The sequence below is a fragment of the Peromyscus eremicus genome, chromosome 9, assembly GCF_949786415.1.
Source record: "Peromyscus eremicus chromosome 9, PerEre_H2_v1, whole genome shotgun sequence".
In the NCBI taxonomy this organism is placed as follows: Eukaryota; Metazoa; Chordata; class Mammalia; order Rodentia; family Cricetidae; genus Peromyscus; species Peromyscus eremicus.
This window is the reverse complement of record NC_081425.1, coordinates 77,554,927-77,572,166: the sequence shown is the minus strand read 5'-3', so window position 1 is coordinate 77,572,166 and position 17,240 is coordinate 77,554,927. Positions and strand designations below refer to the sequence as shown.

General features: G+C 44.2%; 1 protein-coding gene across 6 annotated transcripts in view; it reads left to right on the top strand.

Moving 5' to 3' along the window:
• Positions 1-1,934: 1,934 nt before the first annotated feature.
• Positions 1,935-17,240, top strand: part of Cfap70 (cilia and flagella associated protein 70) — a 73,466-nt gene continuing 58,160 nt past the window's right edge. For 5 of the 6 annotated variants that reach the window (XM_059273796.1, XM_059273793.1, XM_059273795.1 and 2 more), the window contains exons 1-6: positions 1,935-2,006; positions 6,141-6,243; positions 7,516-7,702; positions 13,413-13,511; positions 13,693-13,772; positions 16,254-16,433. In XM_059273796.1, coding sequence (XP_059129779.1) covers positions 6,181-6,243; positions 7,516-7,702; positions 13,413-13,511; positions 13,693-13,772; positions 16,254-16,433 — 609 coding nt within the window. In that variant the 5' untranslated portion in view covers positions 1,935-2,006; positions 6,141-6,180. Of the gene's footprint in view, positions 2,007-2,441; positions 2,553-6,140; positions 6,244-7,515; positions 7,703-13,412; positions 13,512-13,692; positions 13,773-16,253; positions 16,434-17,240 lie in introns of those variants that run through there. The other variant, XM_059273794.1, reaches the window with a different exon arrangement.

Sequence of the window (17,240 nt, the reverse complement as noted above, 5' to 3'; positions counted from 1 at the left end):
TGTAATGTTAAAATTTCTTGAAGATTCATTACCTCTAGCTCAAAAAATGAGAGAATAGAGTGGTGGTTTTTAAAGCTGATGCTGGTCTGGTTTGATTTCAGAACGTAATTTTCAGTTCGGGAACAGAAGTAGTTAGGCGCCTCGGTAACTCATATCAGATGGCTAAAGTTCCCTGGTACAGATGGAGTGAGACGTGGCCTCAGCCACATATTGTAGGACTTAAAGCCACATGATGTTCACTCAAGCAAACTCTTAACTCTGGAGATGTGGAAATTCCACTGTGTTCTTGAGACTCCGTCCCATCCCAGTGCCAGCTGTTAGGAATGATTCCCACTGCATGGGAGGAGCGTCTTGTTGAACACCACACAGCTCTGACAGGGGTGACCTGTGCCAGGCTGGCTTCTAAGCTGCTGAGACCCTAGATGTTACATTCTCTTGGTAACCAGAATGTTCCTGAGGCTATCAGGAGCTTAACTGAAGCCCAGGAAAGTTGCCGCCGCCTCCTCCACAGTCACATCAGCCCTAATATGATTACTTCTGTTTCCCGATTCCAGGGGACGGGGAGCAAAGCAAGCACCTGTCCATGTTTAAGTTGGAAACCCTGAAACTGAGCTTACAGATGCTTGGGAGCTGTCCTGTGAGTGCTGGTACCTGAACCCAGGTCCTCGGCATCACCAACATCTTCGAGATCTTTATTTTGCTAGTTTATTAATACCGTTTAGACCAGCACTTTTATAGGATATTACAAAATAGAGAAGGGTGAGTCCCCTTGTTAATTTCTGACAAAGTCAGCAGTGGTTTTTTTAAAGGTTCAGATTATGTTTCAAATTATGTATGTGTATGTGTGTCTTTGTGTGGATTATGTGCACATGGATGTAGGTACCCATGAAGAACAGAGGCCTCAGGTGGCCTGGGGTCCCCTGGAGCTAGAGTCACAGTCAATTCTGAGGTACTCCAGACTTGGGGCATCTGCAAGAGCAGTTCACTCTTAGCCAGCCTGTCTGTCAGTTGGGATTTTGATAGCAATTGCTTAGACCCTGTACATACTCTTCTGATTATATTTTAGGAATGGTCAGTGCCGGAGGCCACGCTTAGTGGTACAGTGTACTTAGCATGCACTGGCCATGTAGCCTTAGCTAACGTGCAACTTGCTTATGCATACCCAGTTGAAATTTTTAAAAGGATTCATTTTTCATTTTTACCTTTGCGTGAGCACAGACACTGAGGCCGGAAGAGGGCACTGGATCCCTCGGAGCTGGAGTTACAGGCTGCTTGCTGCCCCTTGTGGGTACTGGGAATCAAACTTGGGTCTTCTAGCAGAGCAGGAAGGGCTCTTTTTTTGTTTTGTTTTTCTTTTCCAAGACAGTTTCACTGTGTAGCCCTGGCTGTCCTGGAACTCACTCTGTAGACCAGGCTGGCCTCAAATTCTCAGAGATCCGCCTGCCTCTGCCTCCTAGTGCTGGGATTAAAAGCGTGTGCCACCACCACCCATTTAAGATACAGATATTTGGAGAAAAGACCTCAGTTTAGTTTTGAAGGGAAGACTTTTATATTGTCCAGGCTAGCCTCAAACGCCCCCTCAAGCGATCCTTCTGCCTCAGCCTCCCAAGTAGCTGGAACTAGAGGAAAGAGCCAGGGCATCCTGCTAAAAAGACCTGTGTTCACACAGGTGTAGTGAAGGCTTTTTGCTTTTCTTTTTGGTTTTTGGGTTTTTTTGGCCTGATCTCACTGGGCTTTTTTCTTTAACGAAAGTTTTAGTTTTATCGTTCTACTTTGTGTGTGTATGTGTGCGTGTATATTGAAATCAAGAGTCGAGAAAACAAAATCCGAAAGGTGGAAAGCTGCACTTCCACCCAAACTTGCAAAATGAAAAGAAACAGCCCCCGAGGGGCGGGGTTTTCAGAGCACAAGCATCACGTCAACTTCCGTGAGATGGGAAAAACAAGTTCTCGCGAGAGGCAGCTGGTTGCTATAGTTACAGCAAACATAGCCTGCGTCTGCCTCAGGTAAGATAGTTGCTCCCTTTCCGAGGCAATAGGTGAAGCTGTTACTCCCCAGATCTCTCCTTCCAGGCCTCCCCACGCTTCCCCTTCAGCTGAGGCCAGGCACTGCCCTGCAGCTGCACTCCCCCGCCCAGCCCAGCCGTGCCCACGACCCCGCCTCACCGCGTCCAGTGACAGCTCGAGGCTTCTGAGTGCGTGACCAGAAATGCGTGCCTTGTTGAGGGCAGGAGCGAGGGTTAGGCATTTGTCCAAGGCCACCGTTACTCAGTCTCCACGTCTGGGACTGTGGGTCAGCGTGCGTGAGACTGTGTTGTATGCCTGGCACCTCGAGGAAAACCAGCACAACCTCCACCCTCATTTAAAAACAAACACACAAATAAACAACAACAACAACATGTCCCGGAATGAGGACTGGCTGAATGCACAGCCGTAGTGAATGTTCCCGAGTGGGAGAGATGGGAAATGTTTAAAGTGAGGGAAGAGCATTGGTATCCGCCTTAGAAAGAAGGACGGGGGAGAATAAATGGGAAAGCAGCGAAGAATGCGAAGGTTGATTATGTCTATACACTGGGGCGGGGAGGGGGCCAGCCTAAGCCAGGTCACAGATGAGGGGAGAAGCTGACCGCACGGCAGAGGCTGGAGCCGTGGACGGAGGAAAAGAGCTGAACAGTGTTTACCTCCAGATTTATCCCCACATTATGATCCAAACATACTGGAGTATTTGATTTGCTTTTTTGGTCTTTTTGAGCCTTTGGCAGTCTTTTCTCTCTTAAAATGAACAGCCTTCATTTTAAACTATTCTTTTAGCTCCAGGTCGCCTCTCATGAGGAGATTTTCCTGGTATGCACACACGCGCTCTCAGATCCAGTTAGGTCCCAGCTTCCCACGTCCCTGCTCCATCATGGGCTGCTAAGAGAACAAGCTTGTCTGAAACTGTTTCCTCTTTCCTGCAGGACACATATAAAGGCTTTGGCTTGTACCAAGTCATAATCGATAGTTAGTTTCCTCTTTGTTTCCCAGTCCTCTGTCAGGGTACCTGTCCAAAGCTTATACTTCTTGGTCAATTTACATGTCTCTTTTCCTCACTAGACTTTAAATTCCCGAAGTAAGTGGACTTAATCGTTTCTCTTCTATCTTAAGCATTTACTTAATAACTTAATAAAACTCAATTAAAGATTTTGATGGAAATGGAATGGATTATAATAAAACGGAGTCAGAGAGACTCAAAGACATGTGTTGGTCTAGCACAAATGAACTAATTCATATGGTACTAATTTACCAGAGAGAAAGGGGTTGACACAAAAAGACGTTCCAAATACACTTTTGATAAGGAAATCGTGGTGCCACTGAGGCCCTGAAAGAGCCTGGAAGCATTTGGGTGAGGTGAGACTTTTAGGCAACTGCAAGATTGAGGGAGTCGCTGGGAAAAGGCGGAGTAATATGAAGCCTGGAGTCCTCCACTGGCTGTCTTCTTTACATCACCCATCCCAGACAAACTTAGCACAGTATGTCCTCACAGCTAAATTCCACTTCGGTTTACATTTATTTTCAGTAAACGTAAACACAATGGATCTCTTTATGACTGATTCACACGTCTCTGTCATTGTACTTAGGTTAGGTTCTCTCCACGGTCCCTGTCTGTCCCTGTCCGGCTCGCCCCTTTCTGCCCTCGCCCCCAAATAGTTCCATGCCCGCTTTCGTGCCATGTGTTTGTTTAAACCTAGTTCTACGTGTGAGAGGGAACACGTGGTGTTTGTCTTTTTCCCTTGCATTATCCCTTTTTAATCCATTCTCCCTTTTCACCCCTTCCTCCTCCTGGGTAACCCCCTTCTACTTTCTTGTCATGTGTATATTATATATATTTAGATATAAACACCTCATATACACATTTGTCTTTCTGAGTCTGATGAGTTTTCCTTAACACAATGATATCCAATTTGATCTGTTTTTCTGTAAATAACAGAAGTTCATTCTTCTTTACAGTTTACTGTATATATAATATATATGGTATATATGCCGTATTTTCTTTGATTCCATACCTTGACTGTTGTGAATAGTGATGCAATGAACAAGGACAAGTAGCTCTGTGTCTGACTCCTTCGGGTGTCTACCCAGGAGCGGTGTGGATGGATGATATGGTGGCTTCATTTTTGCTTTTCTTTATGTGCATGGGTGTTTTGTTTGAATGTTTGTCTGTGCACAGTGTGCATGCCTAGTGTCCTGAGAGGTCAGAAGAGGGTGTCGGATCCCCTGGAACTGGAGTTACAGTTGTGAGCCTCCATGTGGGGGCTGGGATGGAACCTGGGACCTCTGGAAGAGCAGTCAGTGTTCTTCGCCACTGGGCCATCTCTCCTCTATTTTTATTTTCTTGAGGAACCTCCATATGGATTTGCATAGTGGCTGCACCAGTTTACTTTCCTGGCAGCAATGTATAAGGCCTTTTCTCATTATATTCCGCTTTAGATTAAGTTAGAAAACCTGACATTTGAGAGGGGAAAAAAAGACAGTGGAGGGTGTGTTTCCCTCGGCAGAGCACTGATATAGCAGCCACAGAGTCCTGGATTTGACCTCCAGCGCAGCATAATCTCAGATAATCCTAGGAGGTGGAGACAGGAGGACCAGGAGTTCAAGGTCATCCTTAGCTTAGTGTCTTTTTTGTTACTGTGATAAAATACTCAGACAAAGTGACTTAAGTTCACAGTTCCAGATTATAGGCTGTCATGGTGGGAAAGCCGAGGCCTCAGAAGCTTGATGTGCCCGGTCACATCTGTCAGCAGTCAGAGCATGGAGTGCCTGCCTCTGGTGCTCACACCTGGCCACATCTGTCAGCAGTCAGAGCATGGAGTGCCTGCCTCTGGTGCTCACACCTGGCCACATCTGTCAGCAGTCAGAGCATGGAGTGCCTGCCGCTGGTGCTCACACGTGGTCACATCTGTCAGCAGTCAGAGCATGGAGTGCCTGCCGCTGGTGCTCACACCTGGTCACATCTGTCAGCAGTCAGAGCATGGAGTACCTGCCGCTGTTGCTCAGCTGGCTTTCTCCACTCATACAGTCCAGGACCCCAGCCCAGGGAATGGTACCACCATTCAGTATGTCAGTCTTTCCACCTCAACATGACCAAGACCATTTCCTACAGACATACAGTTCCAGGAGATTGTAGATTTGTCAAGTTGACAGTAGTAATTATCATTGCTAATCTAGGCTATGTGAGATCCTGTCTCAAGCAGATACCTGTATTTATTTATTTCGGTAAGACAGTGTTTGGCTGTGTAACCCTGGGTAAGTATCTTTGAACTCACTATGTAGACCAGGTTGGCCTAGAACTCACAATCCTCCAGCCTCAGCTTCCTAAGTGCTGGGGTTACAGAGGTGTGTGCTGTCACACTCGAACAATTTACTTTTTTTAAATAACTTTTTAGGATTTAATTATTTTATGTATATGGCGCTCTATCTTCATATACACTTGCATGCCAGAAGAGGGCATCAAATCCCATTATAGATGGCTGAGAACCACCATGTGGTTGTTGGGAATTGAACTCAAACTCTGGAAAAGCTGCCAGTGTTCTTAACCACTGATCCATCTCTCCAGCTCCGGACAATTTACTTTTGGAATTGTTTGTAAAATTATTTGAAAATAGGGACATATGCCTTTGTTGCTTTCAAGAGTCCATAGAAGCCAGCGATGGTGGTGCAAGCCTTTGATCCCAGCACTTGGGAGGCAGAGGCAGGCAGATATCTGAGTTCAAGGCCAGCCTGGTCTACAGAGCAAGTTCTAGGACAGCTGAAGCTACATAGAGAAACCTTGTCTTGGGGTGGGGGAGGGGAAGAAGAGTCCATAGAACAGACATTACCCGGAACTTCTCAGACTGTGGAGGAAATGTGGGTGGAGCACTGAGTGATAACACTCTGAGTCTGTCTTGTGATTATTTGCATGCCATAGGTCAGTTATGTGTTTAGGAACCTTTAGCATCAGTTGGTGGAGCCATGCTCGTGATAACTCCTGAAAGCATTTCCTCTCCAGCAGCAGAGACTGCAAAGTGGGGATAAACAATGCTGGCCTATAATGTGCTCGCAGCTCCAGTGCTCCTGGTTATGATGTGGGACACAAGGAAACAGACTTATTTGTTATCTTTACAGGGGCCAAAGAAGACCAGAGAGACTTTGACCAAGTGCTGACATGGAACAGGCGTCATCAATAGGCAGAACGGTGCACATCACTGTGACTAATGGATATGACTTGGTAAATTGATTCCTGGAAACCCACTAAGTCCCTATTTAGGAGCATGGGGAGAAGATTGAAGTTTTGCAGCATTTTTCTCCCTCTATCCATAGTGATCTTCTCCCCATTATTCCATGTTGTTAGTTTATACTCAACAAGTCATAATGGTGTGTATCTAAACTACCTGGCCCTTTGAATGCTAATTTTAACAGGATCAAAACAAATCTATTTTCTATTGCTATGAAGAGACACTGTGACCATAAAGGAAAACATTTAATTGGGACTGGCTTTACAGTTCAGAGGTTTAGTCCATTGTCATCACGGCTAGAAGCATGGTGGCATGCAGGCAGATATGGTGCTGGAAAGGTAGCTGAGAGTTCTACACCTGGTTCCCAAGGAGCAGGAAGAGACACTGGGCCTGGCTTGAGCATCTGAAATCCCAAAGCACACACCCAGTGACATACATCCTCCTAATAGTGCCACTCCCTATGAGCCTATGGGGGCCATTTTCATTCAAACCACCACAGAGTCATTTCTGTTTTGCTAAGTAATTTCCCACACATACACACTTCCTTTCTTCTGAGGCAGAGTTTCACTATCTCAGGCTGGCCTCACATTCACAACAATCCTCCAGTCTCAACCTCCTAGATGCTGAAATTACATCATGAGCCAACACATCTGGCTTACAATTTCTTTTTTCCTTCCTTCTGAAAGGTTCTAAACTTCTTGAATTCTCTCAATGATTAATTTTATTTTAGGATTTCAAATAATAGACCAGCAAAAACTGCTAAAAATTAGGTAAATAATGAAATGGGAAAATATTCACTGTCCTGAAGTTTACAGAGCTGTTCTTTAAAAGATCATCATAGTTAGTGAGCTCTGTTTGTTTAATAATGTGTATGTAAAAATGTATACATGCGTACATATCACAATGAAACATAAAAATATATTCTGAAATGTTAATAGTGCCTGCATATTAGAATAAGGCCACTACAAATTTATTTCCCTGTGTAATTTTTCTCACTTTTTAACGATGTCTGGCAGTATATTCTTATAATCAGATAATACAAAAAGTGATAACTTTTAAGCTGTAACATAAATGACACTTAAGTAGAATGTTGCATGAAGCTAGAACTGCATTTGTTTAATGATTTTCTGCTTGTCCCATTTGTATTTGCGGTGTAGCTTGTTAGAGGAAAAAACAAAACAATGTTTAGTTCAGGTCAAGATAGGTTGCCAGATATGTGGGAAAGTTATGCGTTTGAAATTGTAACGTGATGTTTCTGCCTACAGAAAGGGTTTAAAGGAGACACCCCAGTTACTTTTGTTCGTGCGGAATTCAATCAGGTAGTCCTTGGAGACTCTTCAAAAATCACTGTCTCTCCAGAAGGAACTGTAAAGTACAACTTTACTAGCAGCATTGAGCTCAGTCTGGATGGAGGAATCACTTTAGATGACCTCGCTCACAAACCCTTATTCCGTAAGTCTCATGGTTCAAGGACATCTCGAGGAGATTCTGAATACTCAGTTGCTGTGATGGGAGAAATGCATATTCCTTACACTGCACATAGGAATAACCCAATGGACCTTGTTCTGTCTGCTTCCAGCATCAAAAAACTGTAACATGCTAATTTTATCAATTTTTCATCCTTTCTCTTCTAGTTTCCTTTGTATTCCAATATTAATGGTTGCCAGGTTTTAGAGAAAAATGATTTTTAAAAGACCCACACAACTTGATACATACTTTAAAATGGCCCATTGTTCATTTGACATTTAAGCCTAACTGGATATCCTGTGTTATCTGTGCTTTTGTGTATGAACCATCTTGAGTGGCCAGTTTTCATTTGCCTCTCCTGCTGAAGGATGCTCTTCTTAAAATCAGGGCTGGATTTAGTTTTCTTCAGAATTTCCGATTCCTAGAAGTATCTGTAGCACAACAGATGCTCTAAGAGTTTTTGTTGAGTGAATTAGATGGAGAGGTGGATGGTTTCTGATCTGTGTCTTCATGGTTTCCATGTACACGTTCTGTATTACTTTATCTCTGACATAATTTGTTACACCTGTGTGCTAGCTTTTACTTTGTTTTGTTTTCATCTGTAGCGTGTGTGTGTGTGTGTGTGTGTGTGTGTGTGTGTGTGTGAAGGTGAGTTGTGTGCTCATGTATTTTGGTGTGTGTGCATGTACAAGTACATGTGTGCAGAGCTGGGGGTCAGCATCAGGTGTCTTCCCCTATTACTGTTCACCTTGTCTTTTGAGGTAGGGTCTTTCCGTGGCTAGCCAATTAGCTCCAGGAATCTACTTATCTCAGGATTCCCCCACCCCACCACTACCCTAACCCCATGTCTTAGTCAATGTTCTGTATCTGTGAAGAGACACCATGACCATGGCAACTCTTATAAAAGAAAGTATTTAACTGAGCCTTGCTTATATTCAGAGGTTTAGTCCATTTTCTCATGATGGGAAGCATGGCGGCATGCAGGCAAACATGGTGCTGGAGAGGGAACTGAGAATTCTACATTCAGATCAACAGGCAGCAGAAAGTGAGACACTGGACCTGGTTTGAGCAGTTGAAATCCCCAAAGCCCATCCCTAGTGACACACTTCCTCCAACAAGGCCACACCTACCCCAACAAGGCCACACCTACCCCAACAAGGCCACACCTCCTAGTGCCACCTTAAGGATTCAAATATATGAGCCTATGGGGGCATTCCTATTCAACCTACAACACCTGGGGTTGCATATGCTTGCCGTAGGCGCCCAAGTTTCATGTGGGTGCTCAGCGTCAGGTTCTCATGCCTGCACAGCAGGCACTTCATTGACATGTTTTGGTCTATAGTCTTTGTATCAGTCAGAAGTCTCTAGAGCAATGCTTCTCAACCTGTGAGTCATGACAAAGGGGTTGCATATCATATGTTTACATTGTGATTCATAACAGTAGCAAAATGACAGTTATGAAGTAGCAACAAAATAATTTTATGGTTGGGGGTCAGCACAACATTAGGAAGGTTGAGCATTCAGGGTATTGGTGGCACACACCTTTAATCCCAGCACTCGGGAGGCAGTGGCAGGTGGATCTCTGTGAGTTTGAGGCCAGCCTGGTCTACAGAGCGAGTTCCAGGACAGGCTCCAAAGCTACACAGAGAAACCCTGTCTCAAAAAACCAAAAAAAAAAAAAAGAAGAAGAAGAAGAAGAAGGTTGAGCACTGCTCTAGAGGAACAGAACAGACTAAATGAATGTGTGTTATGAGGGAGTAACTAGATTGGGATCCACGATATGGTGGGGGTAGTCCACCAATGGCTGTCTCACACTGAAAAGACCAAACACCCAGGAGTCGTTCACTCCAGTAGACTTGGTTCTGAGTAGTTCCAGGCTGGTGTGTAGCAAGTCTTTCTTTGTCCTGCCAGCCAGCTCCCAAATAATCACATGGAGACTTCTTATTAATTATGAAAGCTCAGCCAGTAGCTTAGGCTTGTTTCTAACTAGCTCTTATAACTTATATTAACCTATTTTTATTAATTATTACTTTCTCTCTTGTGCTTTTATTACCTTTACTCTGTACTGCCCATGCTGCTTTCCTGTTTCCTCCATGTCTGGGTGGCAACTCTTTTCTTCTTCCCAGCATCCTCTGTGCTTGGAAATCCTGCCTAGCTCTTGGCTTTCAACCTTTTATTAAACCAGCCAGAGAGACACGTCTTCACAGTGTGCACAAGGATTATTCTGCAGCACTGGTGCTGAAAGCGTGATGGATCCCTGGAGAGACGCTGATCTGAAGCCCACAGGGCAGGCCTGAAGAAGCCGCTTCTAAGTTCGGAGAAGTCGGCAGTGGCCGCAGAGGTGTGGAATTTGTCATAGAGGAGGAAGGCAAGAGGGAATCAGGAAAAGTGTTCCCACTTCTGCCTTTTTATCTGGGCTTCAAGTCATTTGGTCAAAAATCCCTTAAAGGGTGGCCTACCAGCTTGCCTTCTCGTTGATTCCAGATGCAGGCAAGGTGAAAACCAGTATACACATCAGTCTTTATTTTTGATTTTGTAATTTTTCAGTTTTTTAAATGATACATCTCATGGGTGCTTACCAGGCCCTCAGATCTCAAGATGCAAGACTTGGAAATGCAGACAACATTCTAGACCAGTAGTTCTCAACCTATGAGTCATGAGTCCTTTGGAGGAGTCCAACGACCCTTTCATAGGGGTCCCCTAAGACCGTCAGAAAGCACAGATATTTACATTATGATTCATAACAGTAGCAAAATTACAGTTATGAAGTAGCAACACAATGATTTTATGGTTGGGGATCACCGCAACATAAGGAGTTGTATTAAAGGGTCGCAGCATTAGCAAGAGTGAGAACCACTGTGCTAGATCCTATAGTTTATCTTTCTTGTCATAAGAACTCTTGGGGTCCCACCATAGACCACCAAACTCAAACAACAGAGGAGATGCTGAAAAGATGTCCCTTAGGGTAAGAGTCTCAGGTGCCTCTTAAGAAACATGTTCTCCAGCTTAGCCGTTCCAAGCGTCAAGTGTGGGCTCCCTGGGAACAGCTGGCCATGGAGGAGCCCTTCCCAACCTTCTTTCACGACTCTTCCCTCATTTCTTCACTCTGCTCTGTTTCCCTGGAACCCACGATAGGAGGAGCACCTTGATTGCGTTCTTCCCAAGCGTAATGAATGAAGAAAGCAGAGCTGAAGACTTTTTAAAAGTGTGTAACCAAAGCCATGAGACAGAAGCAGTCCCTTAGTTCCCAGGAGCAAAGCAAGAACTGAACTTGGAGACTTTGAGCAGTGGACATTGGTGAACATATGGGAGTGGTGGGTCTGGGGAGAGAGCAGTACTCCTAAACCTAGGACTGGATTTTAATGTTCTCACAAGGACAAGCCTTGGATAAGGAGGTGGGACTGAAATCATGTCTGTGGTGATATATTGTGTATGAAATCAAGCTTGCCTGAGGATCAGAGGACAGGGCCAGCCACTAGATCAACCATAGAGGTCAGGCAGTGGTGGCACACACCTTTAATCCCAGTACTTGAGATCTCATGCCTTTGCTACCAGTATTGGGGAAGAACACACACCATTAACCCCAGCCCTAGGAAGGAAGTGAAATGGCTGGGCGGAGAAAAGCTTATAAGGTGTGAGGAGACAGGAACTAGAGAGCCTTTCAGCTGAGGACTCACAGGCCTTCAGTCAAAGGACTCCTGGAGATAGGATCTTGCCTTCCATTCGACCTGAGGATTCGGTGGTCGTGAGAAGTTTCTCTAGTGGCTTGTTCCTTTGTCTCTCTGATCTCTCAGCATTTACCCCAATATCTTGCTCCAGGTTTTTATTATAGGACCATTTAGGATTCATTCAACACATGTCCCCAGTACAACTATGGCTCTGAAAAATCAAGGCCCAAGAAAATTAAATCCACTCACCATCCTCCCTCTTTAGAGAGAAGAAAAGAGTGTTTGTGGGTAATTAGTAGACATAAGCATGTGTTCACCACACACAAGGAGCTTCTGTGAAACAGAACTTAGCCGCATTCTAGGTCAGAGCAAATACAAAAGAATCTGGTATACAGATGAGGTTTTCCTTCTGGTTTGTTTTTTGAGTCAAAATTTTACTATGAAGCCTAAACTAGCTTTCAGCTTGTTATATAGCCCAGATTAGCCCTGAGTTCTCCCATCCAAGTACTAACCAGACCTGATCTTGCTTAGGTTCCACGATCTTCTGAGGCCTGGCACATTCAGGGTGGTATGTCTGTAGACTAGCCTTGAGCTCTCAATCTTACATCTGTAGCCTAAAGAATGCAAGTGTGTACCACCATGCATAGCTCAGAGAGTCTCCTAGACAAAATATTATAGTTAATAGAATTAGGGCTCAATATCAAAAAGATAGAAATTTCAAAAACTTTATGAATGACTCATGGAACAAAGACATCAGAAAAAAAGGAATGTATTTAGAATTACCAAACAGTAAAACAGATGCCGAACACAGGGAGACGGTAGGGGAAGAGCAGGGAATATGTAGTTCAATAGTAGATTTTACTCCCCACCACTACAAAAGCAAAACAAGACATGTAAGATGTGGCCACAGTAGGAGAACATTTATAATCTTAAGTGTGTTCACTAGAAACCAAAAAGGACTGGAACTCTGGGATGACAGAGTGGATACGCTTTCCTCTATTTCTCAGAGAGCACAACTGGACACTGTGTAAAAGCAAATGGAGGAGGCTGAAAGGTGGTGAGAAGGAGTATAAATACCCAAAGTAACTGAGAGTAAATTCCATAGTTTCCTTTTTATCTTCTATGTGCCGGACTGTATACTTAAGAGGTTAACACTATAGAAACATCAGTGCGTTCAGACATTTTAAAAACCATTTTCATCTGTGTGTGTGTGTGTGTGTGTGTGTGAGGGGAGCACCTGTGGAGGCCAGAAGAGAGCATTGGATCCCCGGGAGCTGGAGAAGCTGATGGTTATAAGATGCCCGATGTGGTCCTCTTTGTTTCATGATGGTGATAGAAACCCTAACTAAAATAGCAGTGCATGCCTGTAATCCCAGTACTCAGGAAGGAGAGGAAGTTCAGGGTCATCCTTGGCTACATAGTGAGTTTGAAGACAGCCTGAGATACACAAGATCCTATCTAAAACATTAATTTCTAGAGAAGTAACAGTTTCACCATGTAGTCCAGGCTGACCTTGAACTTGCAATTCTTGCTTCTACCTCTAGTGCTGAGATTACAGATGTGTGCCACCACATCTGTAATTTTTTTACGATAAATGCAACAGGAAACAGTGGTTCTTTGAGATGATAAGGAGTAGTAATGTTGTTGCCAGGTAGCTGTATACATCTGTTGCTTTTACATGTATGTATCACATGATTAAGAACTGTTTTGTATAACTTCCAGGCAAAAAGTGCAGACGTCACTGAGCTAGTGACTTCTCACTGACTTTCCATTAGAAGTCCCTGATGCCTTCTTGGGTTTTGAGATAATTGCTGCTGCTGCTGCTGCTGCTGCTGCTGCTGCTGCTGCTGCTGCTGTTACTGCTATCTATACTAGAGATTTTATGGGAAGCCTCACGCAAGCATTCTTGCCGTTGAGCTGTGGACCCCATGTCAGAACTCATTTTCTTTAACTCAGACTCTGCCTGCCTCAGCTTTGCCGTCTGGTGGAGGTGTTAGAAGTGTTCTCCTTTTCTTTGGCTCTTCTAGTAACCGTGACTGAGGTCTTACCAAAGGAGAAGAAACAGAAGGATGAGAAGACCCTAACTCTGGGCCAAGCTGTGGTGGACCTGCTTCCTTTACTGGAAGGTCAGATGTGTAATTTATCCAAAAGCAAAAAAGTAACAAAATGCATAAAACCTATACCCAACGATGTGTAAAGGTCAGCCTCCATGGCTTTGAGGGTTTCCGTGGGAAATGAGGGTGTGTGTCTGTGCCTGGATTAGCTCTGACTTGACCCTTTCTTCTTTGGCTCAATTTGACCTTGCAGGAGAGGAATCATTTGAAACGGTGGTCCCATTACATCCTGTGCAGGGGTCGCCCTTAGAGACTCCTTCAGCGGGCTCTAAGGTAATCCGAGTTTTAAGTCTTAGTGCTTTTAGCTGCCTCGTAATCCATCTATTAAGGTCAAGTTCGGGTGAGTACATTGCATTGGGCACTTCCTTTCATGATACTTATATTGCTAATTTCTGGTGAACAGGCATGAAGAAGGCTAAGTCCCACCTTGTGGATATAACCTAGGGCAAAGAGCACGTATTGGTTACTTTGCCCAGAAGGGCAAGTAACTTAGGGGAGATTTAACTATGGAAATGCTTCTTGGGCTGTATGCCAGCAGGTTAAACTGTATATGACAGTATATACTTAGGCATGGCAGCCTGCCTCTGGTTGAAGACTTCTAATTCAACACAGCACCAGCCAACACCCTATCCTGAATTCCAAAATGTGATGCAACATACTGGGATGTTGTTGATGATGAAGAGTCAATGACAGCCTGTAAACATCTAGACATACCATTCTGAAACTGAACTCACATCTTCCCCTCAACTTACTCGTTCCTTTATCTTAGTGCCCTGGGCTGATGACAGTACCCATCCATGAAATGACATGACATAGGACCTAAGTTACATCCATGGAGCCTAACTACAGCTGATCTCTAAATCCGACCTCCTCTCCCTCCTAAGTGTCTTTAGACTCTTTCTTTTTACCCTTTTCCTGCTCCATGTTACCTCGGCTTTCTTTGGGTCGTTATGAGTAATCTTAGCATTTGTTTACCTTTGGGCTGAAGGCAGCCCACTGTTTCAATCCCTTTTACAGTAGCTTTTCTTTGGACCCAGAATGATTTTTTTCTTTATTTCCTTTGCTGATCCAAGTCACAAACCCCTTTGTAGTCTGTAGAAGTGGGGTTGGATGTCATTGTCTCCTACTCCCCTCTAGCCCGGTAATTAATTACTCACTTACTTGGTGCTTCTCGAAGAGGGTATTTTGTACAGGATTTTTCATAACTCATAAAGCTATGGTACTAGTTTCATAATGAAAGGGAATGTGTCGTGTGTGTGTGTGTGTGTGTGTGTGTGTGTGTGTGTGTGTGTGTGTGTGAGAGAGAGAGAGAGAGAGAGAGAGAGAGAGAGAGAGAGAGAGAGAGAGAGGGAGAGGGAGGGAGAGGGGGAGGGAGGGGGAGGGGGAGGGGAGGGGGAGAGGGAGAGAGGTTGGGGCAGCATCTCTCTCTGTAGCCTTGGCTGTCCTGAAGCTCACTCTGTAGACCAGGCTGGCCTCGAACTCATAGAGATCCACTTGCCTCAAGGTGTGTGCCACCACCACCCGGCTGGAATGTGTCTTCTTTATCAGCATATTATTAGCAGTCAATACACATTTAAGGGGCCAGTGAGATGGCTTACTGAGGGAAGACACTTGGTTGCCAAACTTCTGACTTGAGTTAGGTCCTAGAGACCTGCATGCTAGAGGGAGGGAACCCACAAGTTGTAAATACACATTTAAACCTTTTTATTCTATTGTGTGTGAAAATGTTAGGTATGCACACACATGCAAACACACACACACACACACACACATACACACATATATTTAAAAATGTCTCTTTTTTATTTTTTCAAGACAAGGTTTCTCTGTGTAGCCTGGGCTATCCTAGAACTTGATGTGTAGACCAAGCTGACCTCAAACTCAGAGATCTGCCTGCATCTGCCTTCTAAGTGCTGGATTAAAGGCGTGTGCCACCACCGCCCAACTGAAAATATCTTATGATAAATCACTGCATTTGAATTATTAAAATAATCATAAGGGAGTGGGTATGGTGATACACATATTCAATCTTAGTACCTGGGAGGCAGAGGCAAGGTGGATCTCTATGAATTTGAGCCCCTGCTGGTCTAGAGAGCAAGTTCCAGGCCAGCCAGGGCTACATAGTGAGACCCTGTGTAATAAGTGTGATGATGATGATGATGATGATGATGATGATGATGATAATGTGGACAGCTTAGGTATAAAGCACTTGTCAGACAAGTGCGCGGACCTAGGTTCGAATTTCCAGGATCCGTGTAAAGCCAGACAGGGGCCTGTAATCCCAGTGGAAAGTGAAGACAATATCCAAGGTTATCCTTTACCCTCCACATGCTCACCATGGCACATATGTGCCCGAACACATACACACGCATCATACATGCACACACCCCACATAATCAGAAAATGCAGGCTAGTAAAAAAAAAAAAAAAAAAAAAAAAAAAAAAGCACTCAATCCCATTTCATGATTGCCTACTAGTTAGGTTCATATAGAGTCACCCAGTTCTTCTCCCATGTGTGTTTGTGTTTGTATTTTACCTCACTGTTGTGGAATGGAAAGGACTCTAGTTCAGAATAGGACCCTCCAGTTCTCCTTGGACTCTTTCTTTGGCTCCTGGTACTTGGGGAAAGATAAAATTTGTTTATCTTTATAATTGAGTTTAACCTCATCCTGAACAGTGGTAGCAGATAACGTCAATAAAGACAGTGAGGACCTATGGCAGTTCTCATAAGTGCGGCGTCACTTTATTTCCTAGCAATGCAGTCTTGACGTGAAGGTGTCTGTGGCAGAGCCCTTACTGACCCCAGCCCAGGTCTCAGCTAGCAATCTACTGAAGGTCACCCTGGAGGCTGCCTACTCTGTGCCGGAGTCATTTGTACCAGTCGGGCCTCAGCAGAACTACATGGTTGGTCTGCAAGTTCCATCAGTTGGAGAGGTAAAGCCCTTCTTCCAGATATCTGCATGGGCTCAAACAATCCTACACTCATGGCCATGTTCCTCCCTGCCAAGACTGAATTCAAACTCACTCTAGCAACGGCTAAGATTTAGTTTAGGCTTAAAAACTAACATTTGGGCTGGAAAGATGGCTCAGAGGTTAAGAGCACTGGCTGTTCTTCCAGAAGTCCTGAGTTCAATTCCCAGTAACCACATGGTAGCTCACAGCCATCTATAATGAGATCTGATGCCCTTTTCTGGTCTGCAGGCATACATGCAGACAGAACACTGTATACATAATAAACAATAATGTTGATTTTTGTTTTACATGTATATTTTCATAACAATATGCAGTTACACACTCTATACATTGTACATAATTTATATTAATCACTATATAGTTCTGATCCAAAATATGAGCAACATTTAAAAGTTGCCAGTTCTTGGTGTGTTTATGCATGGTTTAGTTTATGAGTTTTTTTATAAGCATCTCATTATACAATGTTTCCACTGAATTCCAGAAGTTATTTAGATCAGATCTCTAGATGCAGGAACACAGAAGGTCCCTGCTGGAGAGTCCCAAGGTGCAATAAGTTAGTGACTGCACCGTGCTATGGACACAGCTGTGCATGGAAGTTTTCATAACACTCATCCAGCTGGGGATTTAGCTGGATACCAAAGACACTTGACTTCCGTTTCTACAACTGGGAAAATCTGAGTCTGGATGGTTGCTTTCCCTTCCAGGGACAACCCCATGACTGTGTGTGGCACATCTGTGCATGGCCCAGCTCCAACTTCAGGTTTCTAT